The 17,449-nt window shown below is 46.0% G+C and overlaps 2 protein-coding genes across 2 annotated transcripts; one reads left to right on the top strand and one right to left on the bottom strand.

Moving 5' to 3' along the window:
• Positions 1-3,876: 3,876 nt before the first annotated feature.
• Positions 3,877-6,358, top strand: LOC133930462 (probable receptor-like serine/threonine-protein kinase At5g57670). Its single transcript, XM_062377115.1, has 7 exons — positions 3,877-4,358; positions 4,462-4,716; positions 4,845-5,002; positions 5,108-5,187; positions 5,290-5,425; positions 5,514-5,663; positions 5,938-6,358. The coding sequence occupies exons 1-7, from the start codon at positions 4,160-4,162 to the stop codon at positions 6,115-6,117; spliced, it is 1,158 nt and encodes a 385-aa protein (XP_062233099.1). The 5' UTR covers positions 3,877-4,159; the 3' UTR covers positions 6,118-6,358.
• Positions 6,359-10,054: 3,696 nt separating this feature from the next.
• On the bottom strand, positions 10,055-14,466 carry LOC133931103 (replication protein A 32 kDa subunit C-like). Its single transcript, XM_062377920.1, has 10 exons — positions 14,365-14,466; positions 14,158-14,295; positions 13,964-14,061; positions 13,837-13,878; positions 13,622-13,699; positions 12,452-12,530; positions 12,099-12,356; positions 11,720-11,802; positions 10,485-10,553; positions 10,055-10,405 (listed from the first exon to the last, which is right to left on the bottom strand). The coding sequence occupies exons 1-10, from the start codon at positions 14,464-14,466 to the stop codon at positions 10,321-10,323; spliced, it is 1,032 nt and encodes a 343-aa protein (XP_062233904.1). The 3' UTR covers positions 10,055-10,320.
• Positions 14,467-17,449: the final 2,983 nt, after the last annotated feature.

Below are 17,449 nucleotides of genomic sequence, written 5' to 3'. Positions count from 1 at the left end.
AATGGTGGACTGAACTTAGGCAGCGTGTCGCCAGCGATTTGCACGATGGCTTAAACTCCCTAATCCTCCTCACATGCTGGAACATTTGGTTATCTCGCAATGACATGGTCTTCAATAGTCAGTGCACCTCTTCGGACTCCTTGATAGCCCGCATATGGGACGAAGCAGAACATTGGTGCTCCACCAAAGCGAGGAAACTTCCACCTCTCCTAGAGCGCCTTCGTAGCTTTGGCAGGATAGTTTAGATGACACTTAAGTTAACTCATATTGCTTGCTTTTCTTCTAGCATAAGTTGTTCAGCTCTTTAGTAAGTTGCTCCTATTCCCGAACCTGTTAAGGTCGCTGTGTAAGAACCTAAAATATTTTTTCTACTCTTTAATACAAAGATACACAGTTCTTCTACGTATTCGAGAAAAAAAATAAACAAGTTCTGACGACAAGCAACCCGATACAACATACTTTACAAACAAATAATAACAATAATCAACATAATAAAGTCACAATAAAAATGAATCTCGTGTTGGGTAGCTTTGTCGCCTATTCCATCAATAATATGTTATTCATGCAACTTCTAATCATCTAATGACTCAAAACGAATCTGACATCTGATCCGGTGACCTTACCCCATCTCCAACAGGGCACAAACAGCAAAAAAACGTCTATTGTTGATGCATGCAAGCCGAGAAACTGGTGTAAAGCCATACGACCATCAAATGAACACCTTAAAATTAAATAAGATGCTACATAGTCATGCAACTAACCATTGCCACACGTTGCGAAAAGGGCAACCTTTTTTTCCTGTTCCCTTTTCACTTCACCATGGTAACACGACGGGTTTGATAGGTAGCATCAGAAGCATAATCTCATAGCCTAAACTCTGTGACAGAACGACAGGTGATGAACCGAGCAAATGCAGGCAACAAGAAATGAAATTTAGCCGCCAAACCCCTAATCACAGCCATCCTAGAGATCAATTCCCCCGAAATAGCAACCAGAACAAGATCAACCTCGATTTTATCAAGAATTATCCGTCTATCACCCCGATCAGCAGATCGTAACCTATGCAAACACATCTACAAGCAAATCTCTACCGGAAAAGAAAGAAAAAACACTCCAAAAATAGCAAAAAGAAAATGTGCAGTGAAAGAAAGAAAGAAAAGCGGGTTTGCGGCTTTGTGCTGATGTGCTGACCGCCGGAGAAAGGGGAGGCGGGGTCCATGGCACCAAAGTGCGGACTCTGGTTGGAGAGGGAGGAGAGAGAGGTGTCCGTCTCTCTCTCACATGGAGAGCGAATTGCCTCCTCTACTCACTTCACTTCTGCGGGCGGCAAAACCCCAAGCCAAGCCAATGAACAGGAGAGATCCCTTCTCCTGCAAGCGCCAGACCAGAGGAGAGGAGGGAGGGGCGGAGGGCATTAGCTTTTTTCTATAACACCCCTAGGTTTTGTGGTATTGAAGAGTTGTTAGTATCAGTGACCGACTAACCAAACAACTTATTTAGTGCTTCTAACTAGAGTTTGATCCATGAATAAGCTTACTCGAGTTTTTCTCATCATGCATATTCACAATACTTTTCTAATATCTTGCTTTTTTTTAGTTCTATTTTCAAAGATAGAAATGCTTAGCAGAGGTCAGGATAACATATTCAGAGCAGCAGAGCTGCTAAGGCTATAGTTGATATGGGCTCTCTAGCCAAAGTGAATGGTTTGGTGTATGCCTTATGTAAAAATCGAAATAATATATTTTCTTTATTAAAAAGCCAAAGTTTCTCAGTTATGGTTCATGACATCTTCCTTGTAATTAAGCGAGATCTAAAGGGTCAAATAGAAGAGTGAAATATAAGAGAGTCTACCGTTGCAGATTTTTTATTTCTATATTTTTAAATCAAATAATTGCAATTATATTTGTTCATTTTGAAAAATTGCAGATCTATACGTTGCTCTTCCAACTGGCGGTAGGTTTAAAAATGAAAAGCATTACGTTATAGTGCTATCAAAATTCAAAACACTATCAAAATAATTATAAAAACTTTCAGAAAAAAATGTGGTGCAGAGGATGATATCTTCTAGCTCTCTAATAAATTTCAACTCAAAAAATTACTTGTATAATAAAAAATAAAAAAGACAAATTTCAAGGATATTATTTTCTACACCATAGAATTTTTCATGACTATTTCTATAGTGTTTTGAATTTTGAGAGAATTAGAATACAATATTTTTTATTGCAATGGGCTACTTATCACCGTTTTAGCGGACGATGGGAGTTTAGATCTGTAATTTTTCAAAATTGATGGATATATCTGCAATTTTTTATTTGAAAAATATAAAAATTACCGTTGCATGGTAACTTTTGGGCCGCCAGACCTGGCCTGCTCTAAGTTCGGCCGTACAAGCCCATCACCAAATAGTAAACCTCAAATGAACTTCATAGCAGTAATAGCACATCATGTTTGCCCAAACGTAACTTGAAAACGAATAGGCCCAGGCAAGAACGTCCTGCTGATCTAGTTATATCCGACGGTTAGCAAGGACAATGATACTCTCAGGAAAAAAAGTAGGACACTGATTTTCCTTTTTTCCCCTTAAAATTGCAATTTTCTTTTCGGCACTGTGGAAAGTCGGACGATGGCAAGGACACAGACACACGGTGATGTTTATTTATTTACTCCCTTCATTTAAAAATACAAGACATATTTTGTTTTAAAAAATCAAACTTTATATATTTTAATTAACAATTAGTCAAATTATAAGTATATTATTGTATAGAAATTATACAGCTAGATTTATATTTTAAAACATACTATATTAATTTTGTAGCTATAGACTGCATATTTTATGGGAAAGTAATAATCAAAATCTAACTTTAAAAACCAAATCAAAACAAAATATGTTTGTATTTCTGAACGAAGAGACTATTTTAGATTCACGAAAAGCTAGTATTTTTTTCTCTCTTTTTTTCGAGCAACTTTTTCACCCTCTTCGCTGTAGATCCAGCTACGTGGACAGTTTTGTTCACCGTCGGTTCACCATGCCGGCACGAGAGGAGCTAGCTCCCTTTGCACAGTGGAACTGTTGGCAGAAAGACAGAGCAGTGCAGAGCAGAGCCCCTTCGATCACCGGCAGAGAACGCTTCCTTCCCTTGTTTATAAGCAACCGCTGTCCCACTCTGCTCTCCAGTCACACCAATCTAGACATGTTCCACAGCCGCACACACCGGTGCGTTTGAGTAGAGCTGTCAACCAGCCGTGCCGTGGGTCTGGCATGAAAAGTTCGAGCTTAAACAAACCTAAGCTAAGCTTGAGTGAGTCTGAGTTCTTAATCGAGCTCGTAGAGGTAAGCTCAAATTCAGCTTGATTGAAGCTAGACTATACTCAAGCTCGGCTGAGTAGTCTCGTTAACGATTAAAATTTACAAATTTTCTTCTTTATTTTTAGACAAACTATAATTATCAAAATATTAAATAGAATAAAAGACTCATGAGCTCAACTTGAATCTTAAACGAATCGAGCTTTTTAACAAGCCGAGTCGCTCACCAGGGTCGAGTTTTTTCAATAGCCTTATTTTTAGATAAAAAAGAGCAAAAAACTTGCACGGAATGCATGCATGTGTTGGTCAAGGTTTGTACAACTGTACGTGCAGTCGAGTAAAAGCAAATGGTAGAAACAAGCTTCCGATTTGACAATTCAGCTCAAACGCGCTCCAAAAACGCCAGCAATTCCTAGCACGGACACCATCAATTCCTATCAAGAAACATGCCGTGTACATGGGACTGTGAAGTGGGGATTTTACAGTAATTTTGTATGAATTTCACAGCTCGATTCCCACGTAAACCAGAAAAATTCTCGCGTTCAGCAGACAGCTGAACTGAACTCTGCTGCTGCTGCATCTGTTTCCAACCGCGGTCCACAGAGCACCGTGCCCACCCGGGACCGAGCGGGCGCCCCCACAGAACGCCCGTCGCCTTCGCTCGCGCCTCCCGCGACACTCGCGACCCCCTCGCCGTTAGTACCCATCAATGCCCTCTTCCCTCGTCCTCAGCCAGTTCGTCTCGTCTCCCTCCCTCCCCTGCTCCTCCTCTGCTCCGATCAGCGACACCAGCTGAGCTTACCCGCGCACATCGATATATCCGGCACGCATTGCCCGCCCGGCCCGGGAGAGATCATGAAGCCTCTGTCCCTGCGGGGCAGCGGCAGCTTCAAGAAGCTGCTCCTCTCCGTCGGCCACCGATCAGCCGCCAAGCCGGCCGCCCCCGACGCCGACGCCAAAGAAGCCACGCCGGAGCCGGAGTCTCCCCAGAAGCCCGCGTGGCGGTGCTTCTCCTACGACGAGGTCCACCGCGCCACCAACTCCTTCCACAAAGGTGCTCCCACGGGCGTCGCGTCGCGTCGCGTTCCGTGCACCGCGAAACACGGTGCATTGATTGGTCGGATTGCTCAGTGCCTGTGGGGTCGTGTGCCGTGCAGGTAACCTGGTGGGGCGGGGCGGGTCGTCGGAGGTGTACCGCGGCGACCTCCCCGACGGGCACGCCGTGGCGGTGAAGCGGCTGATGGGCGCGTCGGCGTGCGAGCGGCGGGAGAGGGACTTCTTGGCGGAGCTGGGCACGGTGGGACACGCGCGGCACCCCAACGTGTGCGGCCTCCTCGGCTGCTGCGTCGACCGCGACCTCTACCTCGTCTTCGAGTTCTCCCACCGCGGCTCCGTCTCCGCCAACCTCCACGGTACAAGAACCGCCACCGCCGTCGAAACGCATGCAACTCTGCGTGGAAGTCATTAACAGCACGCACTGAGCAAGAACTCGTGGGCATTATCTTAATGGCGCCTGACGTTCCTTGAATGACCAATGCAGACGAGGCGTCGCCGGCGATGGGGTGGGCGGCGCGGCACGGCATTGCGGTGGGCACGGCGAGGGGGCTGGAGTACCTGCACAAGGGGTGCCAGAGGCGGATCATACACAGGGACATCAATGCCTCCAACGTGCTGCTCACCGAGGACTTCCAGCCACAGGTTCGTGCCGTGCTCGTGCGTCAAGCGCAGGCTCTTCATCCACAGACAGACCATCTGTTCATCACAGAGCTGATTCCATTCGATTTCGTCGCTGTCACGTGGCAGATTTCTGATTTTGGGCTCGCCAAGTGGCTGCCGTCGGAGTGGACGCACCGGGCGATCGCGCCGATCGAAGGCACGTTCGGGTACGGTAAACTTTCCCTTGATCATGTCGAATTCAACCATGTTGTCGAGAGCGTGTGAATTTCAATGGAGATGACGGCGTGGTCTTGGCCGGTTTCTTTCAGGTGTCTGGCGCCGGAGTACTACACGCACGGGATCGTCGACGAGAAGACGGATGTGTTCGCGTTCGGCGTCCTCCTGCTGGAGCTCATGACCGGCCGGAAGCCGGTGGACGGCAGCCACCGGAGCCTCCTCGGTTGGGTAAAACAAACGCTTCGTCCTTGTGCCAGTTAAGCTGCAACCCACGCTTCTCGAACAAGTACACTGACACTACCCGTGACTCGTGCAGGCCCGGCCGCTCCTGAACGACGGCAAGATCGAAGCCCTGGTGGATCCACGAATTGGCAACGAGTACGACGGCGAGCAGGCGAGGCGGGTCGCGTTCGTGGCGTCGCTGTGCATTCGCGCGTCGGCGACGTGGAGGCCATCCATGACCGAGGTGCGTACCCCACTTGGGGCCAGTCAGGTCAATCTTAAGTAGCAGGTCACCGTACGCTCCTTAACTACGCAACAGTGCCCGTCTCCTTCTGAAGCATTGTTCATAGGCTGGAACGTACATTACTGCCTACCTGCAATAGTTTTTAGGATTTCGAGGTAAATTAGCCATAATTAGGGCAGGAGTTCATGGCATGTAGGAGTACCCTACAATCCACTCCGCTGTTGCTTAATTTACCTGTAACAGCTATAGCATTAGTGATGTATTGTGGTGGCAGGTGCTGGCGCTGTTGGAAGGCGCCGAGATCTGGCAAGATCGGTGGGCGATGCCCGAGGCGGCGGCCGACGACGAGGAGCCGTGGGGGTTGGACGATCTCGACGACGAGGACGACGACGAAGATGAGGAGTTCAACACCCCATCTCCCTCTTCCTGTTCATCAGCAACCACGAGCAATTAGCATATTCGGAACGTCAGAGTTCAGATGCCTGTGATGTGATTTTTTGCTAGTTGCTCCACAGGCAGGGCTCACTTGTAAATACAAGGTTATCTTCAATCAGTGTACGAAAAGCAAGTAACACCACACGAGTCGACCATTGATCATGTCATGAACATACATCAAAGAATGTACTTGCCGCGCGTAATACGGGCGCATGTGTGAACACAATAAATATATCAATACAGGGGCGAAATAGCGGGAAGCGAACTAAGATTTTAGATAGGTTTGGTTCACAATTAAGTTTGTTAGTCAAATATGATTAATAAATTTTAGTTAAAAATATAGTAAAGTTAGTTAAAAAACTATGTATGTTATGTGCAGGTAAAAAGCTAATAAAATATAATTTGCTACAATTATGACAGTAAATCAAATAATTATCTTAAAATTTTAACTAATCTTAAAGGTAGCAAATTTAAGCGCGAACTATTGTCAGCCACCGCTGACCTGACAGATTTGGAGACCCTATCAAGAGCTGTGCTGCCTGGCTGCTTGCTGCATCAGTTGGGTTACAGTTGGATGAAGGTGACCAAGCGTGACACTAATTTAGTGAGCAGTTGGGGTGTGCTCCCGGTGGTTAGTTGCCAAGTCGGATTGATCTGGTTGTGTCGATTAGCGAGGGGCAAGGGCAGTGCCTGCCGTGGCATGGTGGCAGTTTGGGACAGGTTGAGCTGTGCCCCTTAAAGCTCGGATACGTGCGTGCAGCTAGCATCCAAAGGGCACAGCCCCCGGACCCCCATATTGCCTCGGCTTCGCGTCACCGCTTGGACGCATGTTGCTCGGCATGCTCCTGCATTACCATGAGGAGAGGCAAGGGTTAAGGATCCTATGGCCTATACAGTTGTAGCAGCTGTTGATGTTTTTTTTTTGTCAAACACAACTACGTGTTATTATATTAAGGTAAAGAGTCAATTATTTACAGCGTCGTACTAACGGCATGCTAGTTACAATGAGCATTCATATCTTATACAAAGAAAATGACCTCCAACCAAACCCTTCAATCCCTCAACCTAATAAGGAACACAACCCCTTTGCTCCCACCGTCACCTATAGCCTAGCTTCATCGAAGATATCCCGCAGAAGCCTCGTCACCTGAGGACAATCACCATCGAAGGCACATCGATTTCGGTGCTTCCAAATAGACCATGCCGCGAGGGTCACCAAAGTATGGAGACCTTTACGTCTGTTCTTTGGGGCTCGTCGTTGTGCTTTTCGCCATCAGTTCTGAAAGCCCTTCTGGACTTCATCCGGCACAAGCAAGTGCAATTCGACTTGTTGAAGCACCTTGAACTATAACTCCCGTGCAAAATCACAATACATAAGTAGGTGCTTCAATGTCTCGTCCTCCTGATATCACAACATGCAAGACGGCGGATGTTGAAGTGAGACGCGGCAGGTGTTTGTGGGTATCTTTTCAAGAATATGGAAGCTGTTGAGCGTGTATCCAGCTTGGCAAGCAACTCCCTTCGGAGAAGGGAAATGAAGAGATGTTTTGTTTATAAAACGTTAACAAAGTGGGGTACTGGAAAGGAGTACACAGGTTTTCATGTGTATAATTTAATCGATGGTATTGGTCTTAGAACAGTTTAGTCCCTGTACTTCAAGTATGATTGTAGTGTCAGTACGGTAGCATGAATAGTGGCACTCCATCTCGAAGCCTTTTGGGGCTTGCTTCGGTGTTCTGCCAAATGATTTGGTCTGTAATGGTTATCTGGCAGAATACAGTGGTTTCTAGAATCGGGACTTCAGTTGAGAGTTAGTGGCCCAAGAAAAGAATCATACTGGTTGGGGTAACCGGTGGTAAATGAGAGCAAGATGGCAAGAATTTTATACGTGTCGCCAGAGTAACCTGGAAAAATAATATCTTCACTATTTTATTAGGCAGTTTAGCTACCCAAAACCAAATAGGAACGAACACATGGCCAATGCAGATCCAAGCGTGCAGAGTCTGACCTAATCTGACCCACTGAAGAAGGAAACAAGAGCTTCTTTCTTAGAAACGCCATGTGAGATGGGCTCGGTACCGTAGCACAGTCAAACCTACCATGACCTAGTATGTACTGTACTTATGGTTGGCAAAGTTCAAACCAAACTGGGATTATTCCCAGACCCGAACAGAACAAGAAATGACTCACTTGGCAACCTTGAAATTTGGAACAGATACACATGACGATACACCGGACACCTAATGCTCTAGGACTCTAACAACGTGAAATTGTGCTTCTCACCTAATCTTCTTCCTCTGTTTTTGCCCGTTCTATATCGCTTTATCTAGCAGCTTCGTGCTGCTATTGTAAACCTTTATGCTCGTTGTACTCTTTTTATTCTCCTCATTAAATGAAAAAGCAGAGCACCTACCGTTTTCTTAAAAAAATGGAAATCACAAAGTAAATATTTCCGATGACCACAGAAAACAATGTTGCATCACTAGAAGGAAAATAGATCCCAGAAAGCGTCCTAAGAAGAACCTCGGCATGACGTCATCCAACGAATCAGCAATTTAGACATCTCTATCTCATTTACAAATTAAAGACGAACAATTTTCAGGGTCCTCACTTGCACAGCTGCACCAATTAAATGCTAGCTAAGGGCTGCTGATGGTTAACTGCTGTTGACAGTCCACCCGACCAGCAGCTAATGCTCCACAAGAATGAAAGAAGGCGATGTTCAACAAGGATACCATACGTTTCTATTAAATCGTCACTGTTTGGAATACAACCTCGTGCAACAAAAAATGTTTTAATTGGCCTAATTTCCTTGCGGATGTCTCGTGATGCAATAAGCCAATCAAAAAAAGGAACAAATTTACAAAGAGGCCATATCAGAATGCGTTCATTTCCTGATAGATACTTTTGAAATGCCATATTCCAGAAGCCTACTGTAAGGACCACACACATATCAATAGTGCTGGTACATGGATGACTACAAATGTTTGACATGAATCACATTAACAGGCATTAGAATATGAATTAGTAGTTCATCAACAAAAGTTTCCAAAAACGTGTCAACTAGATTGCTGTGCTTGATGGACCTGACGACGAAGATGTATCATTATCATGTGCAACTCTGAAAATGTTTCTTTACCGATGTGAATGAGATATCGGAACAAACATTGGACATGGTATTAAATATCCCAAACATCAAACGACACCCACAGGACAAGCACAGTATACCTGATCCAGGACAGGTTTTAAGTCGTCCACTACAAGAGATTGACTTCTTTCTACGAATGCTTTATATTCAATCCATCGAGAGTTATTATATGCAATCTTCAGAGTATATATAATGCCAAAGGGTCTACGATAACCTGTAGAGGGTTCCAAGGCTAATCTATATATTAGCAACTGGTGTTGGTTAGACATAGGAAAATTAAGAATGCTTGACACACTAACTTTAGGACAGCACGTGTACATTTCTGATCAGTTGACAGATTTTTGAAAAACCTAGCTTAGGTAACTATACTGAGGAAGATGTTGTACACAATTATTGTCCAGAGCAGATAAAGACTTGTTTTGACAAGGCAACCTAAAAGAAGATAATCTAAACTAGAAGGGAATGTGTTAGACATATGATCAGTAGAACAAACTGAAGTGGTTCACCTGACAAATTGAAGAGGGAAATTTTCAGACCAAACCCCTATTCCTCCATTCCGACTGTTTCTGATTCAATTCCTATGGCACACTCAATTGGATAAGACCGAAAAAACCATAGCTGAAAAGCAAGTTCAGCTGCAAACACCAGGCAAACATTTGTTGATCAAACAAAAAAAAAAGCTAAAATTCATGATGAGCGCCAGAGTTTATCTACGACGGAGCAAAAAAAAAATATAAAGGGGTATAAGGTCCCATAAGCAGTGATCAAACTTAGACGAAGCATGAAAAGATTACATTGTATATCCCAGTAATCAGTGAACCAAGTAAACAGTATATATAACCTGATCCATCAAGCAGTTGCAGCTTGCTAATGATCTGACATTCTAACTCATATGCATGTTGAAGCACTTGCTTGGTAAGTATAAAATGAATGGTATCACCTACTCGACTGAACAATGTAAAGTGCATGCACTAAATATGTGTATTTGCAGCGTATACCATGAATACTGTTCAGTACCTAAAACTGCAATGAATCTCATGTCATTATACTAGTCTTCAAGACGATTTGCATTGATCAACCGTTCAATGTAGACTTGAAATGATAGTCGTCAATGGTTGAATAAAGGCAGGCCAAATCGACCAGATGCTGGGCAGTGACCCTGCATTTTAAAAGATTGGACTCAGCAGTATGCATATACATGTGATGAAATACACAAGAGAGAACAGAGAGAGAAATACATAATTTGTGCTTTAGGCAATCCAAGTCTCCTAGCCACTTCATCAACGTGTACTCCATTTTCAAGGGCACTGTGCAACAGTGAAGGCAATGGTCAATTCAGAACTCCAAAATAAGAATATTTGCATGTAAATCAATGTGGCTATCAAGATACGAAGCATCTTAGTTGGCCAAAGCAGCTTTAAGTCAAGTAGCTATTACAGAACAACAAGAACAGAGAAAATAACAGAGTCAGTCAAACATCCAGTCCATCCCTAAACAAGATCTTCTGCTTCTTAGGCAATATATCCTGTACATAGGGTAAATATGCCCAATGCAAAACTGGACAAAGAATGAATTTTGTGGTGACTGAAAAGAAGGAAGCAAATCAAAGATGTCTGAATACTCAAAAAGTCAGAAGATCCCCAGCAAGTACCAGACCATAGCTTTAAGGTATATCACTTGAATTATTTATACAAATACTTGGAACAAAAGGATCAAGCAAGCGTAAGATTACTAGATTCCTTGTCAAGTTACATAATGTAGCTACAGCTTACTTAACGGTACGTAATATTACTAAGAAATTGAAAACCTTCAAAATTGATTCACTTGCATGGAAACACAAGATGTCGTAGGTGTTAAGGGTAAAATAGTCATTGTTCTGGTAGTCTAGGGTTTGGGTGTCTCATGTCTCACATGGCATATACCCATACACTCCTCCTAACAGTAGGTACCATCACTTTTTTTACGTACATTATGATTAAAGCCTTTTCCACATTATTTCTGGGCCATTTACGCTGTTTGTGTTACCATACCATGAAGCTACAGCATAGCTTAGCATCACTTCAGAATATCCAGACTAATCAAGATTTTGCCCAACCATAAGCAGGAAAACATCACATTCATTTAAATAAAAGATGTAATTAAATGAATGCCTGTGAATCAGAGCCACTCCATTTTGTCTCTCTTTGTCTTGGAACATCTATTTAGCTTATGTATATTTACAAAAAAAGGTACTTTCCTACATTTTTTTTCAGGAACACGCTGAAAGATTCCTACATGCAGGGGCATCAAAATAGCAAATCAAGAAAATATGTAAGGCTGGAATTAACTTGCAGTCTCTGAATGGGATTAGAGTTTGTCAATTTGGAAACTTGTGAACACAACTAGTTAAGCGAATCATTACAGTCAAAGTTTAAGAGTTATTTAGGATCTTTCATCATTTACTCACAATTTCCAGCAAAGAAGCTAAACTTACAGTATATCTGGTTGTTGCATAACTTCCAATACCATTCTCTGCAGATCATGCTGCTGTCCACCAGTACCTGGGTAAGCTGAAAACTGAACAAAAAATTATCTCAAAAGACCAGTTACGACTGAGGCAAACATACTTACCCAAGAAAAAAGGAGAGTTAAGGATATAAGCTGGTGATTAAAACAAAAGACAATGATGGAAAGTACTAGAAATAGGCAATAAACTATCTCAATTCTGAATATCATAATGTTCAAGTGTAAAATTGGTAGACCAACATAATCAGATTCAGATCCCAAATATCAAATGCCATGACTAACTCACAGATTCTAATATTTTCCTTAGCAAGGAATTCTCGAAATGAAAGAACAAAACGATTTCATACTTGGTTTGGTTGAGGAGCAAAATGAACATGCTGTTCTCTCACTCCACCAGAAAAAGGTACATGAGTAGATGTGTTTGTTTGAACTGACGGGGGGAATCGCCCTTGGTTTACTTGAGAAGCAAAATGAACTTGATGTTCTCTCACTCCAGAAAAAGGCGCATAAGCAGGTGCATTTGTTTGAACTGTGTGAGGGAGATGACCTTGCATCTCATGAATAGATGCATTTGTTTGAACAGCGTGAGGGAATTGACCTTGCATCTTTAAAATGAAAAAGGAAATAACTATTAGCGCTTTCTCACATTATCAAAATAGCGTAATACTGTCACAAAAATTGAGTTATTTGCTTTAATTACCTTTGGCCGGACATTTTCCAAATGCACATGCATACACTCAATGAAATGCAGCACCACTTCATTGAAATTGGTTACAAGCCTGTAAATACATGAATCACAATGCTAAACTTTAACAAAGTTATGGTTTTAAAACTAAGTATCATCTGTAAATAGCAGGTAGATGCATTGGTCCTTACAGAACAGAAATGAGCAAGAAAAGATGTAGTTTCCTCAAATAATCATAAATAAATACTATAGTAATGAGCTAGAATTCCTACACTACAGTTACTTGCCAAGTTCCTCACATTGAATGTAACAAAAATTGCATGGAGAATATTAACTAATTCAGTTTCCAGCTTGTATGATACAGTATTTCAGCTTGTACTAAGCTTCAGAAAATCACCATAAAGGAAGAAAGTGCACAAGAACTGCAAGTACAATATGGTTCTTTATTGCAGAATATGGATGCTATTATCAACTGTGTTTATCGTTCACTACAAAATGTAAACAACAAAGCTTAAAGTTTAGTTCCCGGACGAATGCAAGCTAAAAGAAGAGTGCCAAAACCCCATACAAGCTGAGAAATATAGTAAGAAGTATACAGTGAGAAGACAGTGAATCAGCCTTATTTTCCACAGAGAATTAATGAATGAAGTTACATACGAATAGTTAGAACCCAGAAATAACGACTATGAGCAAGGCCATAGTCTCCATTCTCCAAAGCCAAAAAAAAGAGTGGGGCGGTGGACAACGAAATAGAGACAAGTGAGCAAAGCCTAAAACATTTCATTTATGTCCACTTGCCCTTGCATCTTCCTCAACAGACTGCTTCATTTTCACCCTGCTTGTAATCAGAAGATCCTAAAAACAAGGCTAGCATTCCATTCTAATGATAAAACTTATCTCGCTGAAAAAGCGACAAACTTACTGTACAAACAGAACCAAGGTTTTTTGCACAAACAAAACTTTGAACAAGTCCATAATATTGAGACAAATTAAACAGCTGGAACACAGTCTATGAATCTTTAACCTCCACTATGGAAATACAGATCTGATATGGCAACACATTATACTGATAAGACTTTGCAAACAAGACACCACCTGAATTACAAAATTTATCTAATCTAAACCTTATACATACAGAAATAGAGGTAGTACGACCATCACTACCAAAGAACTCAGATTCTTTACCTGATAGAACGAGCAAATCCCTGTTGCTTAGCTTGAAACCCTACGAGACTCACTTGAACCTTGAGGTACACTCCATTCCTTCAATACACACCAGACAAGTAAACAATAAAAATATCAAATCAGTTCCTTGTAGCTTAAAGCCAATCGCCAAAATATCAAATCACTTCTGAAAATCTAGTTCAAAACACATCTGAGAGCCTATCCACATCACATACTGGACGAAAGCTGCCTCACGAGCATCCGTCTGGTCAGTGAGCCTGCATTCCGGGAAAAATTGTCACACACACTGTATCGCATCAGCGCTCCATCTAGAAAAATCATGAAAAACAAATCGTGACTCACCACCGCACGAGGGCGATCTTCCCAGTTCCGTCGTCAAGCGTGAATGACACGCCAGCCTCCCTGTTCACCACGCTCACCACCCTCCCCAAAACCCTAACCTACACACACGAGTTGGGGATTTCCCAGAGAAAAGTCAGTTACGCGAAGCAGCGAGGATGCAACGCTAGGGGATTTGGAGGTGCGAGGGGGCTTGCATTGGTGGCCTCGACGCCGTCTATGGAGATGACGGGGTCACCGCCGCCGCCTCCGTCGGCGGCGACCGCGGCAGCGAAGGAGCGGGCGATGTGGCGGACGGTGGTGGGGGCGCATCCTGAGAAGCGGGGGTTGCCCAACTGAGAAGGGAGATGCGGATGGGGTTAAGGTTCGGCAAAGGAGAGGGAGACGGGGATATGGTCACGGACCTTGACCCGTGAAGGGGCGGCGGCGGAGTTGTCGGGCGCCGCGGCGGTGCGCTGCGACGGCATGATGGTCGAGCCGGAGAAGTAGGAGGCCGCGGTGGCCATCGCGTCGCGTTTGCGTCGGCGCGGGTGCGGTTTCGGTGGAGACGATGACGACGAGGAGGAGGGATTTGATCGAGTAGGGGGCGGTGGTTGTTTGAGCGGGAAAATAAAAAATTGGTTTCGGCTCTCGAAACGGCGAGCGGGCGGGGCAAAAAGGTCCAAATCGGACAGCTGTCACTCGTAAAGCTAGGTAGCGCTCGAGCTCCAGAGTGGGCCCGCTTTGTCAGTCAGGTGGGTTGCCACGTAGCGGCAGCGTCGCACGACCACAGCTCAACAACTGGTGGGGGCGAGGCATGATCGGCAGCCGCGGGCGGTTCGGGCTTTCGGGGTCGGCTGGCGCAGGTGGCTCCTTCCGCCGGCGGCCCACAAACAAAGGCCGAAGAAGCAAGATTGGATCGAGAAAACGGTAGAGGATCGACACCGTGGCTTCTCAATCGGTCATGTTGGCCGCAGAGATAAAATGGTCAGATTTTTTTTATTAACATAAAAATAGATAGAGTGAGATATTTAAATGGAGGGAACTTTCGATGTCCTTAAGGACATGTTTGAATGTAAGAATTGATTCTATTTTTTTGACTGATCCTAGATAATCGCTCCTAAATGGGCGCGCGGGGAAATGTTTCTCGGTGGAAACGAGGTGAAGCATTTCCAGAAAATGAACTAGGGTTGTGAAACAGCCTTAGGCTAGTTTCACGTGAGAATAGGTTCTGAGAGCGAGATGAATTCACTCGTAATAGATTGATGGAATTACTCAGAGGTATGCATTACAATATATAGCTTAACCGAAGGAACAACGGAAGGCTGGGCGTGATAAACGCATACGCGTGAGTGCCGGCTCTAGGCATGCAAGGCAGGCCAGCAGGAGCGGCATGCACGACAGGAGGGCATGCAAGGCAGGTGCATGCACGGCAGGATGCAAGGCCATGCAAGGCAGGCTGGCAGGAGCGGCATGCACGGCAGGAGGGCATGCAAGGCAGGTATATGCGAGATACTTGCTAACACCCCCCCCCCCCCCCCCGCAGTCGGTACGTCGGGATGGCAGACGTTCAGACTGGAGCGAAATTCGGTGAAGACGGACGTCGGCAGCCCCTTGGTGAAGATGTCGGCGAACTGAGATGTAGTCGGCACATGGAGAACCCGGACATCACCGACGGCAACCCGCTCGCGGACGAAGTGGAGATCAATCTCCACATGCTTGGTGCGTTGGTGCTGGACGGGGTTCGTCGACAGGTACATGGCGCTGACGTTGTCGCAATAGACCAGCGTAGCCCGAGGAAGAGGGTTGTGGAGCTCCTGAAGAAGCTGACGGAGCCAGGTGGCCTCAGCGACGCCATTGGCCACAGCGCGGTACTCGGCCTCCGCGCTGGACCGAGAGACGGTCTGCTGCCGCTTCAACGACCACGAGACCAGGTTGGCCCCCAAGAAGATAGCGTAGCCCGAAGTGGACTTGCGTGTGTCGGGGCAGCCGGCCCAGTCGGCGTCGGAGTAGACAACGAGCTCATCAGGCGCGGATCGGCGAAGAAGAAGGCCATGGTCGACGGTCCCGCGGAGGTAGCGCAAAATGCGCTTCACAGCAGCGAGATGATGCTCCCGAGGATCATGCATATATAGACAAATTTGCTTAACAGCGTAGGGGATGTCCGGGCGAGTGAAGGTCAGATACTGCAGAGCACCTGCCAAGCTGCGATAGTGAGTCGGATCACTGACAGGAGAACTGTCGGTACCAGACATCTTAGACTGAGTATCAACTGGCATGGTGCAGGGCTTGCAGTCAGTCATGCCTGCACGCTCCAAGATGTCCAAAGCATACTGCCGTTGAGAGAGGAACAAGCCAGCTGAGCACTTGTGGACGGAGATCCCCAAAAAGTGATGGAGAGCACCCAGGTCCTTCATGGCAAACTCATGCTGAAGAGCCGTGATGGTCTGACGTAGTAGAGTTGAGGAGGAGGCTGTCAGCACTATGTCGTCGACATAAAGCAGGAGGTACACAGTCTCGGTGCCGCGACGAAAGATGAAAAGAGAGGTGTCTGACTTGGCCTCAATGAAACCTAAGCTGAGTAGATATGCGGCGAAACGACTGTACCAGGCGCGCGGGGCCTGCTTGAGACCGTAGAGGGACTTATTGAGCCGGCAAACCCAGTCAGGATGCGAGGAGTCGGCGAAACCAGTTGGCTGGGAGCAGTATACCGTCTCAGAGAGGGTCCCATGGAGGAAGGCATTCTTGACGTCGAACTGATAGACGGGCCAGTCGTGAGCTAGGGCGAGAGACAGCACGGTGCGAACAGTCGCCGGTTTCACAACCGGACTGAAGGTCTCATCATAGTCGACACCAGGTCGTTGGGTGAAGCCACGAAGGACCCAACGTGCCTTGTGTCGATCCAGGTTGCCATCTTCACGGAACTTGTGCTTGAAAATCCATTTACCGGTCACGATGTTGACGCCGGGAGGCCGGGGAACTAGATCCTAGGTGCTGTTTACCTGGAGGGCGTCGTACTCCTCGGTCATCGCAGCGCGCCAGTTGACGTCGACGAGCGCGCTGCGGTAGGTCTTCGGTAGTGGTGACATTGCAATCGCATGAAGGAGAAGCGGATCAGTTGCCGCCCAAAATCCCGCCTTCCCGCGTGTAACCATGCTGTGTGCATTGGCGACAGGAGGGACGGTGGTGGCGGAGCGAAGGTCGGTGCGAGTCGCAACAAGACGGGGAGGCGCCACTGGGTGGGACGCACCGCCGTTAGGGTGGGCGTCTGTCGCGCGTGGCGCGCTGGCTGGAGAGACCGAGGCCGGCGGAGGTGCGCTGACTGGAGAGACCGAGGCCGGCGGAGGTGCGCCGGCTGGGGACGCCGAGGCCGCCTGGAGCGCGCCGGCTGGGGACGCCGAGGCCCCCCGGAGCGCGTCGGCTGCAGATGCCGATGCCGCGCATGGCGCACCAGCGGGAGACATCGCGACCGCACGTGGCGCGGTGACTGGAGTCGTCGTGGCCGCGCGT

The sequence above is a fragment of the Phragmites australis genome, chromosome 10 (assembly GCF_958298935.1).
Source record: "Phragmites australis chromosome 10, lpPhrAust1.1, whole genome shotgun sequence".
Lineage (NCBI taxonomy): Eukaryota > Viridiplantae > Streptophyta > Magnoliopsida > Poales > Poaceae > Phragmites > Phragmites australis.
This window is presented reverse-complemented; position numbering and strand designations above follow the sequence as displayed.

Coding starts and splice junctions, on each gene's coding strand:
- LOC133930462 (XM_062377115.1), top strand. CDS start 4,160: ATGAAGCCTCTGTCCCTGCGGGGCAGCGGCAGCTTCAAGAAGCTGCTC. Junction 4,717..4,844: donor CGTCTCCGCCAACCTCCACG/GTACAAGAACCG, acceptor TGACCAATGCAG/ACGAGGCGTCGCCGGCGATG. Junction 5,003..5,107: donor CCGAGGACTTCCAGCCACAG/GTTCGTGCCGTG, acceptor GTCACGTGGCAG/ATTTCTGATTTTGGGCTCGC.
- LOC133931103 (XM_062377920.1), bottom strand. CDS start 14,466: ATGGCCACCGCGGCCTCCTACTTCTCCGGCTCGACCATCATGCCGTCG. Junction 12,531..13,621: donor GGATTTGCTCGTTCTATCAG/GTAAAGAATCTG, acceptor ATGTATTTACAG/GCTTGTAACCAATTTCAATG. Junction 10,554..11,719: donor ATGCAACAACCAGATATACT/GTAAGTTTAGCT, acceptor ACTGTTGCACAG/TGCCCTTGAAAATGGAGTAC.